This window comes from Colias croceus, chromosome 19, assembly GCF_905220415.1.
Source record: "Colias croceus chromosome 19, ilColCroc2.1".
Lineage (NCBI taxonomy): Eukaryota > Metazoa > Arthropoda > Insecta > Lepidoptera > Pieridae > Colias > Colias croceus.
Window position 1 is genome coordinate 8672390 of NC_059555.1, and position 18371 is coordinate 8690760.

Consider the following 18371-nt stretch of genomic DNA (forward strand, 5'->3'; position numbering starts at 1 on the left):
TTTAGGACCGATTTTTCATTCTTCCCAACATAATTCGAGGTATTACCAACTTTTGACAGTTATTGTAGCTGTCATTTTGACATTGACATTATCTTGTCAGTGTCAAATTATGACAGTTCTAGAAAATCTGTCAAACTACACTCTATCGTTTAGCCAATGAAAAATCAGTGGAGTGGTATTCGGATTTATTAGATCTAATACACAGATAAAAAAGTCAAAACACGATTGTTCAATATAATTATTATTATTACATGAATATTATAATGAAGAGTTTAGTTATCACAAGTCAACGACTCTATTAACATTACGCTAGTGTTTTAAATTAAGCGCCATTTGTGCGCAATTTTAAGCTGTCATGTTTGAGTTGCTGTCAACTTTGTCCAACGTGAAATGAATGTACGCAATTTCCTAAAGTTATTATTTTCTCCTTTTTAAAATCTCACTTCCAGTTCAGAAAGAAACTGTATCGTGTAAAGTCCTTTAAGAAATTGCGTTTAATCAAGTACGTTGTTATTTTTAAATTGCGTCTTATTTTTTTTACAGCTAGCAACATTTACTTACTCGCCAATTCTAAATTAACAATTTACTAACGACACTGTATTCCCGCTAAGGAAAAAACCCAAACTGCCCAATCCAAAACAAGCTACATACATAATTATAAAAGTGTCTTTTACTATTTACTAAGGTTACTTAACTAAATTTTACTTTCCAAAATAACATTTTTAGTCTACGGGTTGTGTGCACATGTTTTTTTTAGAAAACTTACATTACCCAACCCAGTTTTTTAAATATTAAAATCGTATGGCTAGTTAAAACAAAGGAAAAATAATTCTGGCATAATCATTGAGATATACATAATATGGAGACGACACCGCCTACATCACTTATGTTTCGCTCAACATACGCCATATGGCGTAACTGCACGCTCATTTTTTATTTGTTTTAAAGTGAAACGCATCAAATATGCCTTCGTGTGTGTTACGATATTGCACAAATAATACGGTAAAGTGCAAAGGAATAACTTTCATCGGTAAGTACCTAACTAGATAATAATTTTTAAAACTTAGCTAGAGCAAAAAAAATGGCGTACAGATTTTGCTCGTGGTGCCTCCTCCATACGTAGTAATATTATCTCAATGGGCATAATTTGAAAAAGTATAAATTTTTAATACTTTCAAAGCATTTCAAATCTAGATACAATAATTTACGGACAATTATTTTTTAAATCGATTTCATTGAAATCAATTTTCATAAACTATCTTTTGAGAAAATAATAAAACGTCTTTGTTGTTTTAAAGATTTTACATTCATATTCCTTAATACGCATATCGCCATAGTTTAAATACCTAATTTATTTGCGTGTTATTTGTACTGACGATAACAGCGAATTCAATCTATCAGTAGTTTGAAATCTGTCAATAAGAGTCCATCCCATTTTTACTAATTACATAGACTAATCGAGATTTGGTGTTCTTACTAACTCTGAGTTAGATTTCCGAATATAATTAATAGTTATTAAGAATGAAGTAGCATTGGGATAATTTCGGACGGTGGGTAGTTTTAAAAATTGGATTAACCTCAAAATATTCTTGTATTCTATTTTATATCAATTTAGGTATTATTTGGCTGACATCTAACGGTTCGTTTACATCAAACGAGCGAATTCATTCTAACCCCAATACGTCAATTTATTTTAGTGTAAACAGGCGTAGAGCATTCTTTCGTTGTTCTTAGTGTGTTCGAAACTATTATATAACCAATGTTCGAATACAACACGGAATACGAGTTTTCGTTTAAAATAAAATATCACAAAAGAATAATCTTGCTCTGGTTCTATGTTCGTTTGATGTAAATGCACCGTTATGTTAATATTCTATACTGGTATTCAGAATTTTGAATATATTGTTTCTGCAGTATTGGCTATTTATTTTTTATTTTTAATTTATATCGAAAAATCACAATTTTTGAAATTACGCCATTCTTAATTACCTCAATGCGTGGGTAAGGTTATAAAATATTGTATCGTTACATGAATATTATGTCAAATACTACCTATTCTCTCATTGGAAACATACAAAAGCTTAAAATCAAACAAATCTACTTATTTTAAAGCGGTTATGTTACAGTTAGAAGCACTTAGGGCCGATTTTTCAATCCTTGGTTAAAATTTATCCGTCCAATAAAGTATTACACGAACTTATTAAAATGTCACCTGTAAATTACTGTCAAATACGGGCAAGTAGAATACATTTTTGAAATGGTAGTTTAATACGTTATTCGATGAATAAGTTTTAACCAAGGATTGAAAAATCAGCCCTTATACGGTTAATTTACTTGACGTTGATTTTTATAGTATGACCGAATGTATTTATCCGTGTATCGATATAAAATAAAAACTATTAAATAAAGAAAATACTCCTAGACATTTAATACAATATAGTCCGTCCATTCACAAAATAGGAAGTATTTGTATGAATTAAAAATTCAACACAAAATTCTAAGTTCTTGCTCAGAAAGATTTACGGCATAGTTATCTAAAAACCTTTTTTCTGTCTGTAAACGTTTTCAAATCACTAGTGTTTCTCTCTTACATATGCCAAATTACTTGAAACTGAAAGAAACATAACACTACCCACATATTTTTATCGACTGTCAAACTTCCATACAAACTTTCCCGTAAATTCCCCTATTTCGTCGCAAGATGGCGCTGTATCAAATGTCCAAACCATAATATCTTAAAGCAGAATTATTATTATTTCTTTATAGATCAAGTAGTGTCATCACTTTTTCACAATTAATACTGCTTTAAGACAACATTTATCATCATCATCATCATCATCATCAACATACAAAAAGGTCGTCAAGTTGGTGAATTAATTGAAATAAAAAAAAAATGTCGTCAAGTAAATCGACCGTGTCATATAACTAATGCTCTTGGTCCGAAGACTCGACGTTCTCGGTTTGCGCAAACTTCAGGAACACCTGCTCTAGAGTTGTCTGGCTGAAGCTGTACTCGACTATGTTCAGCCTTTCCTTCGCTGGAAATAAAAAAAAAAACATTATATAATATGTCACTGTGTTAGGAAAAGTATTTTTTTATGTGAATGTCAAATTCTAGACACTGTTGTGGGTTGATGAATTTTCATCTTATGCAATAAATTCATAATAATAATTTGCGAATCCAATGTAATATATTATTGATTGACAAATAAACCATTAAAAAATCTAACAGCTTGCATTTTTATTTCCAATTTCAACAGCGGAAAGCGTCAAGCAATGACTGTCTTCTGCTGTTGTTGTTCATTCCGTTATTTCTATTACATTCCCCTATTTACATTAAAAGAATCTTATTTCCTTCGCACACGAGTCTCTTCATTTTGTCCATCTTGAGATATAGATCATTAGCATCGACAATTTTTTTTATGTAAAATCCACCACAAAATACCAATTACAATGCTAAACTACGCTCCAAATATAAGTATAATATATAAGTATCACTCAACACAAAATAGTAAGCTATGTTTCATCATTAAATACTAACCAGCCTCAATCTGCTGGAAACAGTCCGCCAAGCTGGACACAGACCGCTGTGGGACACTGAACACGAGGCGTTCAGCGAAGCTCTCCTCCAACTCAGCCGCTGGGAACAGCCGAGCGACCAGAGCTACTGCTGCTTCTGCGCTTGCACCACCACTTGACTCCGTGCTAAGGACAAGTATCGTAAATTAACAACAAGTGATAACTGCGTTAAAAACAACCGACTTCAAACTTGCACTTGCAATTTACAAATACAGACAAAAATGCTCATAAAATAAAAACTACTGGGCCTATCCGAATAAAATTTTTATGGGACCAATTCGACACCATCCCACATCGAACAAAAAAAGAATCACGTAAATCGGTTCAGAAACCTCGGAGTAATCGGTGTACATAAATACCGGCCGAATTGATAACCTCCTTTTTTTTTGAAGTCGGTTAAAAAAAGAGTGTGTGTACTTATGTACACGCGTTAGAAGTTGTACTTCTTTGGCATGTGGAAAATACTAGAATATACAACTTGAACATAGTTATCAATTTTCACACTAGAACTAACTTCACGCTGTTAAATTTAGGTGTCGGTGTGCGCGCGCATCGTTAAAATTCACTCCCATCATTTTTCTCAATCGCGCCAAAAGAAGTAAACTTAACTTCAAAAATAATAGTGAACCAGTATAATGTAAATTAATAATAATATCGAAATAAGTACCTACCAAGAAACAAACAAATAAACAAGAAATAAAACATTATAATATACCTACTGCATAGAATAAAATATAAAAAAGTCATCTATATATGGAATGAGTCTTTTACTTGCATTTGAGAATATCCTCTTTACAAATCATAACACACACAACAGTTTTAAGAACGTGTTTGATTGCTAAGGTCCCGTAGATATCACAATAATTATCGATAAAGGTATTATTTATAAGATGGATGGATTTTGTAGGAAATACTCAAATACAAATAAATGGTTAATTGCATACATTGATGACTTTTTAAAATTACATTCTATACTGTTTATTACGGTATTATTTCATATTATGTACTTATGAATTATTTTTGTTCTATTTCTCTACTTCTTCCATTATAATTAGTTCCATTTCTGCTGTTTCAAGGCGGTTTTTTTATTGAAGTGAAACTTTAGGCGTGTTGAGACTAAAATTTCATCGTCTAATCATTCCAATATCGTCACGTAATGGAGTTAGGCATCATTTTTGGTATCTTTGAGTCTTGTCAAAGAAGTTTCGTTTATGACACGTGTGCTCGGCACAAACTCTATTATTTTTTAATTATGATTATTCACCGTTGGTGATGATGCCGCAATGGAGGTGCGCTGCCCACGAGTGGTGTGTGAATACTGACGTCTACTGCATCTGCTTCTCCTTCTACTTCCACTTCAGCTGTTACAGAACCGCCGCCTGAACCACCTGTAAATATTTCTTTATCAGATGAAAATATTTATATACATTTTTTAAAGTTCCTTTTTACCTGTGAAATTATTTCCTAAGTAGACAACAATTTTGATGCATTTTATTAGCTCTTTTTTTAGTTCTTTAACTTTTGAGTTGTATAGAATTTGGATTAAAAAGTACAGACAATACTTTTTTCGACACTAAAGAAATTAATATGTGATATTATACAAAATTTATTCATTTGGAAATAACATTAGACTTAACAAAATGCGATTAAAATTGATAGGATGCCTGTAAAATTTTCAAAAAATTGGAATAGATGTTTTATCATTTAGAACTTTTAGAGTTTTTATTACCCGACTTTAAGGTGGATGTTCCGACCGTCCCTCCATACATTTTTGATTACCTCTAAACACTTAACACAGACACTATTTCTTTAAAACTAATCATTTTATCACTTCTCTATAATGAAATGTGTGCGCGTTCGACCTTTTTAATCAATAATTTACAATATTTACTTAGAAAAACAACAGTAAAATACCGGAAAAATTTGACACTTCTACAGTAGTGTGCGTGACTTTTGCCAAGCGAAACACGACATAAAGCACGACATCTAGCGCATAGACTATATACTTATTACAGATCTAGCGCGTCAATGTCTAAACGAAAGGCGATGTTTAGACATAAGACGCGCTAGATGTCGTGCATTCGCGTTCGTTATCTTATACATAATGAGCATAATTCTAATAAATCAAAGTTCTGTGTAAAAATTGAGTAATTTCATTTCCAATCGTTCAAAGAAAATAACAATAAAATAAAATAAAACTAATGACCTTAGAAACTATGTTTTTTTTTGTAAACAATTTATTACTCATTATTGTTCGTCCGTCGTAGGTCTGTAAACTGTATTGTACACTGAAGGTAAATGGTACTGTAGGTACTTTAGTTCGGCGTCGTCGTCGGCTTGATATAAATTACATTCTTGATTTCATTTGACACGCGCTATGATTTGCGCGCGGAATTTCTTGTGTTGTGAATTTATTTTTGTATGCTATGCATTTTAATTGATTCAAATTGCAATGTTTCTCTAGTATGCATTTGAGACTATATTGTAAATTGTAATAATTGATCGTGGGTATAGTAATTAATTATTCTAATAACGCAATTAGTAATATATGTATTTTCGGTGGGATTCAAAACAAAAAATTGGCCCGTGATTTTTATGAAATTTCACCACATTGCAAATCACATCAATCATAGTTCATACACATGTATGACGAAAGTGATTAGTATTGTGGCTAACATTGACTCATCAGTTCATCACTGAAACCAGTGATAAATCAGTACCTATATCATATTGTGTTTGAATATTTTTAAACAATGATATAAGTATACAATTATTATAAATCGGTAAACTATCAAAGTAATCACAAACTTGCAAACATTGGTAAAATGTCCAGTAGTTTATGAGCCTATTCATTACAATCAAACAAACAAACAAAGTTTTCCTCTTTATAATATTAGTGTAGACAAACACTATGAATACGATCACGAATGCAAATTCGGGGATTTTCTAATTATTGCTAAATAATAATTGAATTCGTTTTGAAATACTCTATAATTTTTAGTGTATAAATATTAAATAGACATTTATAATGTGGTGCTCATTTTTTTTGTACTGCTAACGCTATTGTAGGTACCTATTTTCGTTGTTTTATTTCAAGTGAACACGGCCATACAATTTTGTCACGAGCCGCCTATGATTGTAGGTACTTTTGTTAGGCTCCTTCGTCGTCCGCGTCGCGTCCGCGTCGGCTCGAAAGTTCTTGATTTCATTGTCACGCGCTATGATTTGCGCGCGGATTTTCTTGTGTTGTGAATTTATTTTTGTATTATTATGTATTATTTTTTATTTTTTTTTTTATTTTATTGATTCAAATAAAATATTTCACTAGTATGCATTTGAGACTATATTGTATTATGTATAATTTATCGTAGGTATAGTTATTCTTATAACGCAGTTATATTTTCGGTGGGACAATTTGACCCGTGATTTTTCTGAAATATCACCACGTTGCAAATCACATCAATCATACACACGTATGACGAAAGTATAGTGGCTAACATTGACTCATCAGTTCATCACTGAAACCAGTGATAAATCAGTATATCATATTTTATTGTGTTTGAATATTTTTTAAACAACGATATATACAATATTATTATACCTAAATCGGTAAACTACCAAAGTACTTCCGAATTTTCAGACAGACAAACAAGTAGTTTGAACACGCAGTTTTCTTATACTAGTAGCAAAAATCAAAACCATAATATTATGTTTACCTACTATATTTTACTAAAAGTCGAGTGCGTCGAAATCGTAAATAATAATATAAGTAATGTTTTTCACCTTCCTGGTTATTTTCCCATAGTAAATAGTGTTTTAGGTTTGTTGTTGTAGGTAGGAATAATAATAATTATTCTTACTTGTTGGTTATGAAATGTATATTGAAATAATTTACTTTTACAAATCATTAGTGATATTAGTTTTGAGTGAAAATGCTTGGATCAGCATAATATTATATGGTACTTCAAATACATGTTTTGATAAAAAAACAATAGTGTAATAAAATAAAACTGCGTTTTATTGTAATCAATGTTGACAGTTTTAAATTCCAAAATTATTGATCAATAAAATAGTTTACACCAACAAATATAACTTTTATTTTTATAACCATCGTTCATAATATAAACCGTAGCAGGTGGCGTTTTGAAGTTCTGTCTACTCATACAGAAAAATGGAAAACTTGTTTTTTTTGTAAACAATTTATTACTCATTATTGTTGTTTGGCTGTGTGTTTGGCAACTCGAAGCGTGGTCGTCCGTCGTAGGTACTTTTGTTCGGCGTCGCGTCGTCGCTCGTCCGCGTCGGCTTGATATAAAACATTCTTGATTTCATTGACACGCGCTATGATTTGCGCGCGGAATTTCTTGTGTTGTGAATTTATTTTTGTATGCTATGCATTTTAATTGAATCAAATTGCAATATTTCTCTAGTATGCATTTGAGACTATATTGTAATAATTGATCGTGGGTAGGTATAGTAATTAATTATTCTAATAACGCAATTATATTTTCGGTGGGATTCAAAACAAAAAATTGGCCCGTGATTTTTATGAAATTTCACCACATTGCAAATTATATATTATACAATTACAATTACAATTATTATAAATCGGTAAACTATCAAAGTAATCACAAACTTGCAAAATATGCTTTTCCGAATTTTCAGACAGACACACAATTTTATTAGTTTGTTTTAGCAAAGTAGGTACCTATACCTATACGCTTACGTCGCGCGTCGCGTCGCGTCGTCGAAAACGGTGCGCCCAGAAACAAACATACCTACCTAATTCAGTTACAATCCTTTTTTTGTTCCGTAATATATTGTATTCTAATACGATTTTTTTTATTCGTCGGCCAGTTCTACTAGGTATAAAAAGATAAAATTGAAATATAATTATTGTAGCGACAGCCATATGTTACTATGTTTTCGTAAATATGTTTTTCACCTTCCTGGTTATTTTCACATAATCTTATATATATATAAATGAATCGCAAAATGTGTTGGTAAGCGCATAACTCGAGAACGGCTGAACCGATTTCGATAATTCTTTTTTTATTATATTCCTTGAAGTACGAGGATGGTTCTTATGTAGAGAAAACGTAAACATGTACCACGGGCGAAGCCGGGGCGGACCGCTAGTCTAATATAAAAATGAATCGCAAAATGTGTTGGTAAGCGCATAACTCGAGAACGGCTGAACCGATTTCGATAATTCTTTTTTTATTATATTCCTTGAAGTACGAGGATGGTTCTTACTTCTTATGGAGAGAAAACGTAAACATGTACCACGGGCGAAGCCGGGGCGGACCGCTAGTAAATAATAAAATAATAAATAGTGTATTAGATTTGTTATTGTATCTTGTATACCTACGAATAATTATTCTTACGTCTTGTTGGGAAATGTTCAAATACCTACCTATTGAAATAATTTACTGTTACAAATCATTAGTGTTATTAGGTAGTTTTGAGTGAATAGGCATGGATCAGAAATTCAGAATATAATATGCTACTAACTACTCAAATACATACACGCCAAACTTGTTTTACATTCACGCCATCTAGAGTTCAATCTTTATCATTTTTGTATACGTCTGTGTGTGTAAACGACCCTGTATGCAATGACAGATGTTAAAACGCATGGTTTTACCGAATTGGGTGGATTTTAAGGCAATGATATGACATATTTAAATAAAATATAATATTCAGTAATCGCCATGACTATTCCTACGACCTTAATCTTTTCCAATTACGCAAAAACTCAAATAAACTAGAAATGTAGAATTCAGCGCCATCTAGCGGGACATTGGCTGGGAACAGATCGTAGCAATCACCTTAAAGTCCAAAAGGATGCTATTAATATCATTTTTCAATTTTAAAAATAATCTTACCTTCATCAGCTTCACCTAACGAAGGCGAGTTGTTACCAGACCGTAAGGGAGAAGGTGACATTGACATGTCAGACTCCATCATCTGAAAATTATTATAATTTAACTTCGTGTAAAATTATTTTCTCTTGCCAAAATATTTTAACTTTTGCGCGGATTTCTCTTTCTTGAAGACGATACAACTTTCTTAAATAGTATAAAACAATTCGGTTGATTAAATATATATTTTTATTCATAACTAACTTTCCGTCTGCGGTTTTGCCTGCATTGTCCATAACTTAACAAATTATAATATACTAGCTTTCCGCTCGCGGCTTCGCCCGCGTTTTAAAGAAAAAACCAAGATAGTTACCGTTCTCGTGGGATTTTCGGGATAAAACCTATCCTATGTGTTAATTCAAGTTACCCTCTATACGTGTGCTAAATTTCATTGTAATCGGTTCTGTAGTATTTGCGTGAAAGAGTAACAAACATACACATACACATCAATCCTCACAAACTTTCGCATTTATAATATTAGTAGGAAGTACGAAGGATAGGATTATTATTGTATTTATGTAATTACTTTGATAGGTACCGTTTGCTTGTGATTATTCTGTCCAATCTTCATCTCGAGCGTGTAGCCCGCGCCATACAAATTCTTGAGGTGCTGTGTTGAGCCAACACACCTAAAGGAAAAAATTAATAACTGTAAAACAAGTTTTGTTTAGCGACAAAAATGCTTTTTCTTTTTTATTTTTTTCTAATCTATTTCTATGGAGAATTTTATCAAAATCGTTTTAGCAGTATTTGTCTTTTAAAAAGCGTCTATGACAATATAACTTCGGCTAAAACTATCTCTTGTTTTCATCATGGACAAACAATGAATGGAAACATAAAATCATAGAATAATTGCTGTTATACTCTGGAGTAAGACTTATTCTTGCTTGGTGAAATGCACCCTAAGAATTAATGCTAATCTACTCTATTCTATTATAATTTTACTTTTTGCTATTCTATTATAATTTTACGTTGGTTAATTTAGATAAAATGTTTGCCTCACCGCAGACCTCCCTTGACCATGATCCCAACTCGGGAACACAAAGCGTCAGCCTCCTCCATGGAATGTGTTGTCAGTATAGCACCTTTCCTACCCTGTAATACCATTGACAGACGTTCATTTATTTGGCAGCAAAATAAAAATACAGTAAAGAAAAAATTGAGCAGGTAAAAAAAAAAAATGCCAAAATGCCGGAGATGAAATACCATATTTTCTAATTTAGCCATCATATTTGAACAATTGATATCACACACTAAAAGTCTAGTTAATCTTTGCAGAGTGCAAATGCTGTATGTGAAATAGTTGTACAGGTTTTTAATTAGGTTATCAAATACTAATATCTATTGAGCCAATTTAGTTAGCGGAGTCATATCACCAGAATCGCCTCAAAAACTTCGCAATAAACTTCTTAATTATCTAAGAACCTTTGATACGACCCGGAAATGTCTTCCAATTTAACATTTTTATATTCTTATCAAACTATTTACCTGGAAGCTAGCCAATATAGTATCCCACAGGAACCGTTTACTCCTGGGGTCCATCCCCGTGGAGGGTTCATCCAGCAACACCACCCGGGGGCTGCCCACCATCGCCAGGGCAAACGACAGCTTCCGTCGAGTGCCACCGGAACATTCGTCTGCGTTCTTGCTTGCGTGCTCCATTATTTGGAGACCGTTTAGGTATGCGTCTACTATCCTGGAAAGCATAATCATAATCATAAAATATAAATGCCAAAATCATAAACAGGTGCAACTAGGTGTGATCATCAAGAAACACTATATGCAAGTATATATTATATGTATGTGCGAAAACAAAATGAGTTAACAATTGTATTAAGTGCTCAAGAATCGTCTCACAAGCATCAACCGACTATTCTTAACAGCATTCCTACTATCGAAATCAATTAATATACTTTATAAATTTGATGATGACGAAGTGTACACATGATGTAAGGTCGAACATTACCATCATAGTGACTTGTAAAGTCGATAACATTATAAACATTGATCACAACTAACCTTGGTGTATCCGCCTTGCTAATCCCACGTATAGCGGCATAACACTCAATGTGCTCTCGGATGGTGACGTTCTTCCACAGCGCGTCGTGTTGTGGGCAGTAACCAAGCATTTGGAACGCACTAGACTGTACTTCTTCTATGCTCTTGCCACCGAGCATTACCTGGAAGTAAGGTTATTTTTAAGCTATTGCATAGTTTCTATCGCGGGCCTTGAGCGCGGGGACCGAATCGTGAAATTCCGTAACGAAAAAACCTCACGCTCCCCACTCCGACGGGCGGAGGTGTGGCTTGAAGGCATAGCATGCAATAGCGCAACCGCCCCAGTCCCCGAGTGCCACACGTTTTTTTTAGTCAAACAAATTATCGACACAGGTAATTGGGCAGTTTTTTCTAGCAAATCGTTTTAACTTCGTTTCAAATTCGACTTCATCATTCTAACGACTTCTATTTGAATTCCACTACAAGAATCACCATAAAATAATTGTTTTTAAACATAGAATGAGTTAGAACACATCCCATCTGATTCTGTCAGTATCACCATATAACAAAAATGTTCGACAATGTTCTAAAATTTAAACCACTTACAGTGCCGTTAGTCAACCGCTCTTCAGCCGTGATAATCTTCATAGTAGTGGTCTTCCCTGCGCCATTGTGGCCCAATAGACCAAACACCTCACCGCCATGCACGGCCAATGACAGCCGCGCTACAGCAGCACGCTTCCCGCTATCTTTGTCACCGCACCAAGTCACTTCGGAATTTCTTATTTTGTATTCTTTACGTAGATTCTGGAAAGGAACTTTTGATTTAGCAAGAATTTTTGTCAAAAGCAGTTTTTAGCCATTTTAAATATATTTCGCATAAATAATTTTGTTTACGTTATTATTAATACATATTCTAAAAGAGGAAACCTTTAATTGTTTCTAATTTATATGTAACCGGTCATCGTTCAGGCAAACATTATTTCTTAATTTTCCACCAATGCAAAGCTTTGTTATTTTCAAGTCACCTAGTCTATATATTCAAGTAGCCTCGTGTCCCAGAATCAAACTTAAACTTTTAAACAATTAAAGATCTAATGTTAAAATAATTATAAAAACAGTTAAGTTAACACCTAACAAATCAACTCTGTTCTCTACACTATTGTTTAGATGACGTCATCATGACGTTGCATTAGAAGGTAAAGACGTCATCACACTCACATGTACAAGCAAAGCAGGTAGTTGCTGCGCCTGCTTGCTCTGTATCTGCTGCAGTATGTTGGCGACCCGGCGCCGCTCGCGTCGCACATCTTCGTCCTCTCCCACTTCACCGCCTGCTTCTGATTCTGAGTCTAGACACTTGTCTGGCTCAATTTTCTTTCGCTGTTGAATGGTAGTCAATTATTTAGGTTTTGTAGTGTAGGATTGAGATATTTCTTATAATATAGGGAAATAATAATTATTAGACAGTTGAACTTTTATACTTTTGAATTCATTTGTATTTTGCGAAATTTCTAGTGTCTCATCAATTATTTTAGCAATATTATCAGACAATCCTTTTGAACAAATAAAAATAATTGCAAAATGAGTGCCCTTAAGACTATAAAAACATATAAAATCTTAAAAATGTATAATTTTTACTGTTTAATAATTGCGACATAAAATATTCAATTTTTTTCTTCGTATAACTTAATTTCTCAACCGTTCTGTTTATAATATTTAGCTATAACTTGTACCTACTGGTGTGTATTACTAGGTTTCCAAATAAATTACACAGTCTAAGCGTATATTTCCCCATGCCTGAATAAGCAATCAATTTTGACTACTTCTTTAAATATTACCTGCAATTTTCTTGATACTATCACACTATATCAACCGATCAATTTAAATTTCCTATTACTCTTTCTCAAGATTGTTGGTTGCTTGTTTACGAAATCTTTAAGCCAAATTCCGTATCCCACTAACCGGACATATCCTAGCGCCCGACTTGAGCCTGTCGGCCGCCAGCAGTGCAGCACCACACAGCGGCACATGCAGCAACATGGCGCCGATCAGCACCCACACCTCCGCTGTGAAGTAGCTGGACAGCGCTGGCACTGTGCACGGCCCGCTCAGGTTGCACGTTAGGTACACCCTGGATGATGTGATTATATATATATATATATGTATAGTCGTGATTATAATCTAGGTATACCCTGGATAATAGTATAGTCGTGATAATAAGTATAGTCGTGGTCGTTATTGAAACTGAGGTTGCAGGTTGGGCATACCCTGGATGAGATGGTATAATTGTACAGTCGTGATTATAATGTAGGTATACCCTGGGGGTGTATAGTCGTGATTATAGGTATAGTCGTGGTCATAATTGAAATTGAAACTGAGATTTCAGGTTAGGTATACCCTGGAGGGTGTATAGTCGTGAGAATAAGTTTAGTCGTGGTGCTAATTAAATTGGAAGTCGAATTCAAAGTCGTAATCGTAGTCGTATGTTATGTTTTCATAGTTAAAGCCACAATCATAATAATCATCATTATTTTTTCCCAGGAAACTCGTTTTCATGAATGAATAAATGAATACAGTTAGCTTATTTATACTGTTGTAAAATTTTATTAGATACGTAAATTTTATTGTTCTTTATATATTTTTAGATTCAAGTAAATAGGACTTTATCTTAAGTAATACAAGCACGTAGGTATTGAGTCGGTGGGTTCATAATTCATAGTCTAATTAAAATAAAATGTTTCTTACCTATCCACATAATAAATAATGGCGTACGGTATGTACATAACGTCTAAGAAACTGAAGAGCGTGTGGAGGTAGAACGCTATTTCATTACCTGAAAATAATAAAATCAGCTAAATTTCCATTCCACATTATGTGAGAGAAAAATTAACACGTTCACTGCGGCATGTCCAGTATCGGGCCATCAGCGACTACACCACAGTGCGGCGCCCAAAATCGCAGTTTTCACCGTGGTGCGGCGAGGTTTTTTATATGTTAATCAATGACTAGAAAAGAGACAAATATATTTTTGTGATCACAGTTTGAAGTAGGACTCAATTTCGTTTAAAATTCGTATGGCAAAATATTAGACACACGCATAGAAAAGAAACCGTTTCTTTTGTGTGCGGCATGTCGAATATTTTGCCATGGACAAGCACCTCATGCCGCACTGTACTGCGAGCGCACCGCGTGTCAATCTCGCATAGTGATGTACCAGGACCGCACGTGTCGTTATCAAATTTTTAAATGACAATGATACCTTAGAGGCTTTAGTTTTTTTACTTTCTTTTATTTCGTAGCATAAATGCAAAAATGTGATGACAGTTGTGAAAATAATATAAAACATTAAAACAAAAGTTACTGAACAAATTAAAACAAAAGTTACTGAACAATTTCCTGATAGTACTCTATCAAGTACCTTGTTTTATATGTGTTTTTTTTTGTATCGACGATCTCGTTATCTATTAACAAACAGACTGAAATATACAAAATTGATTTATATCGATATCGATGTTTTATTTTACAGTGTTTCCCATCGCTATTACTGTAAACATGCCGTATCAACGCAGTGCGGGATGGCAAATAGTTTTTCACAAAATAAGGGGTTTACATTTTCCCTCATATCTTTTAAACTATTGGGTCAAACTAAAAGCTATTTATGCGGTATATACAAGACTATATATACTATTATCCGAAAAAAAAAAAAATTTAAAATATCTTGAAATTTCATGAAATTATTAACCTTCAAAGTCAGTAGGTGCGATGTGATAAAAATGGCTCATGACGCACAGTGGTGAACTTGCCGATGTGAAGTATGGAAGACATGCCGCAACAACGGTAAGTTTGGCATCTTAGGTGCCGCAGTGAACGTGTTAAAGTAAATGCTTAAATATTTGAAGGATTGATAGGTCGGATTATAGATTTCCGACCATACCATATCATCAAAACAATCTCTTCAAAAACACAAAATATATATTTCCAAAGAAAGCGCAAAAAACCGATTTTTGTGACCTTTGACCTTGAAATTTAATAGTTGCTTACACCCTACCATATGTAGGTTTTGAGACAACTTTTAGGGTGTCAATATACAAGTATATACAGACTTACAGCTGGGTATCTTGAATTCCGAGGTGAACTTACTATAATAACTGGATTATATTTATTCGTAAGCAAAAGACAAACATAAAGTGGGACTTCACTTTATAGGTAACTAGCTTTCCGCCCGCGGCTTTGCCCGCGTTTTCAAAGAAAAACCCGTTCCCGTAGGATTTCCGGGATAAAACCTATCCTATGTCCTTTCTCGGATATCAAAATATCTCTATACCAAATTTCATGCAAATTGGTTCAGTAGTTAAAGCGTGATTGAGTAACAGACAGACAGAGTTACTTTCGCATTTATAATATTAGTATGGATTGTGTGTACCTAAATATCCCCTAGTGGGGTAAGGGGCAGATGCATTATAAAACTGTTTACAATTACCTATACATGTAAGAATAGCTGTAAATCTTACCCCACTTAAAAGTATCCAAACAGGCGACCATAACGAAAGGAATAACTCCAACCCAGGTGGTAATATTAGGCATGATACTCTGCGCGGAGTCCATCTTGTCGAAGATATAAGAGAGACAGGTGTTAAACAAAATGGCGGAAGGACTGTACAACACGAGGAGCCCGGTGAGCATGGTAATCGCAGATCCGTTTGTTAAGCTTGGAATGTCGTTTATTATTACCTGGAAATTCATAAAATTATACATATAAGATATAATAAAAGAAAACAATTGACTTGATTCATTAATTGCATTATGAATTTCTTAGGATATTGGTTTGTATGATAAAACATGTTATGCGTGATTCAGCTTCGACATTTTATAGAACAATCAATAAAAAGTGACATAAAAATTTGAATTCGTAAATATAATTATTAAGCATATTATTGAAGTGAAACTTCTTAATCGGGGTTAGGATAAAATTTAGTGTAACATTTTTTCGGTACGCGCCATCTTTTTCTTATCCCGACTCGATCCCGATTCGACGTATTTCTGTAAAGTTGCATATAGTAAGTTATTTTTTTAAAAATAAGGTCTGAAAGAAGTTTCACTTCTAACGTGTGTACAGTGTACACTAGTACACGCACACATTTTTTTGACTATGGAAAATATAGAATACAACGAATGTACTCACAAGTACCAATACACCGACGCTCGTTAGTATCATGATGAAGATAAGAATGGTGAAGTACGTAAGGAAATACATACTCATGGACAGACCATTCACTCGCAATTGATTCTTCGCCTTAATCTACGAAATAAGTATAGTTAGAATTAATATAGTTTAAAAATAAACGTTTATATAAACGAATTTCTGATGGAAAATATTAACAATATATTCCATCAGAAAATCTTTAATAGTTTTATTAGCATATTTTTAGGTGTTATTTAATTAACTTCAATAATTCAGAACACAATAATTTAATCACGATCAAAAATAAATATTCAAATTTATCATTTACATAATACAAAAACAACAGCGGCCCAAGAACAGAACCTTGGGAAATCCCATACAAAAACAACCAAAGTTCAAACTTACCTCTCTATCGTAAACAATATCAACAGCCAAAGTAACAGGGACCAACGCGAATATCATCCCCATAAAGATGGCGCACACAACACTGCCGAGATTAAACTCCTCCGGCTGTTCTGTTTGTTGGAACGGATGCGTCAAGACTTCTATAGGCCTGAAGTTTTCTAATTGCCCTGACGCTGACATTAAAACCCTGGAATTTACAACACACTGGTATAAAGTTTTAAGACGTAAAAAGTAAATTAGCAATGCATCTACGACTCAATTTAACCATACATTTTTGATTTGACAATTGAAATAATTTTTGAAGTGAAACTTCTTTAGGCACGTTGAGAGTAAAATTTCACGTAAATTAAGGTCGCGTCATGGCAATAACGTCACGTCATGGAGTAAGGCGACGATTTTCGTATCTTTCAATCTTGCTAAAGTAGTTTCACTTCTGACACGTGTGCTCGTCACACACGCTCTTTTTATATTTTTAAATATTTAGATAGACAATATATCTACGTTTATCTTAAAAAAGTCTAATACTATAAAATCATTATCCAAATGTTCATTTTTGTTTTCTTATTCCTTAATTTCTGTCGACGATACAACATTCTTACCTGTAAATACTATTGTCCAAAAGATTAACAATAATAGGCAAACTGTGCGTATAAGTGCTATTATAGTAGGCCAATATATTCCCGTATGGAATCTGACTTTCCTTCAAGCTGAACGCGCCAAAATTCTCCATATCTAGAAGGCTCGAGAAGTTTCCATCGAACAATCCTATTGGATACGCTCCTAATGTTTCTAAGGATGTTTTGAAATCGTCAACAACTTGAAAATCGTTTAATTCTGTATGTAAAGCAGTTGGGGTCTTGTTGGCGTATGCATTGGGGTCCAATTTAAGAGGTTGCATTCGAAAAAATACGATCTGACGAGATTTTATGTAGAGTCCCAGAGCGCAGGATACTGTAAAGACAGAATTTATTATAGAGGCAGCAAGTGACTAAAACTATAAACTTTTTAAAAAATAAAGCACAAAATATTTGATCTTATGGAAATACAAAAGATATTCTTAAAATTTATCGTGTTAAAGTTTTACTTCTTTTTGCACTAAAATACGATTTTCATTATCACTTATTAGTCAGGATTTATTAGTCCTTGAAACGTATCAATATTATTTTGTTTCAAATTCGGTATATCAAGGAAAATATCAAATAACACTTATTATTTCAATAAAACTAACATTTTCCAAAAGATTCTATGTCTTTTTCAAATTCTATATCATGTACCACAAT

General features: G+C 33.5%; 1 protein-coding gene across 2 annotated transcripts in view; it reads right to left on the bottom strand.

The window, feature by feature from the left end:
* Positions 1 to 220: 220 nt before the first annotated feature.
* LOC123700343 (cholesterol transporter ABCA5-like) overlaps positions 221 to 18371 on the bottom strand; it is a 49791-nt gene continuing 31640 nt past the window's right edge. The window contains exons 21-36 of one of the 2 annotated variants that reach the window (XM_045647529.1): positions 17691 to 18042; positions 17092 to 17278; positions 16687 to 16803; positions 16016 to 16235; positions 14250 to 14337; positions 13467 to 13635; positions 12723 to 12884; positions 12108 to 12308; positions 11523 to 11683; positions 10992 to 11199; positions 10507 to 10598; positions 10042 to 10132; positions 9468 to 9549; positions 4844 to 4967; positions 3542 to 3705; positions 221 to 3038 (exon numbers count right to left, since the gene is read on the bottom strand). In XM_045647529.1, the coding sequence (XP_045503485.1) occupies positions 2926 to 3038; positions 3542 to 3705; positions 4844 to 4967; positions 9468 to 9549; positions 10042 to 10132; positions 10507 to 10598; positions 10992 to 11199; positions 11523 to 11683; positions 12108 to 12308; positions 12723 to 12884; positions 13467 to 13635; positions 14250 to 14337; positions 16016 to 16235; positions 16687 to 16803; positions 17092 to 17278; positions 17691 to 18042 (2531 nt within the window). In that variant the 3' untranslated portion in view covers positions 221 to 2925. Of the gene's footprint in view, positions 3039 to 3541; positions 3706 to 4843; positions 4968 to 9467; positions 9550 to 10029; positions 10133 to 10506; positions 10599 to 10991; positions 11200 to 11522; positions 11684 to 12107; positions 12309 to 12722; positions 12885 to 13466; positions 13636 to 14249; positions 14338 to 16015; positions 16236 to 16686; positions 16804 to 17091; positions 17279 to 17690; positions 18043 to 18371 lie in introns of both variants that reach the window. The other variant, XM_045647528.1, reaches the window with a different exon arrangement.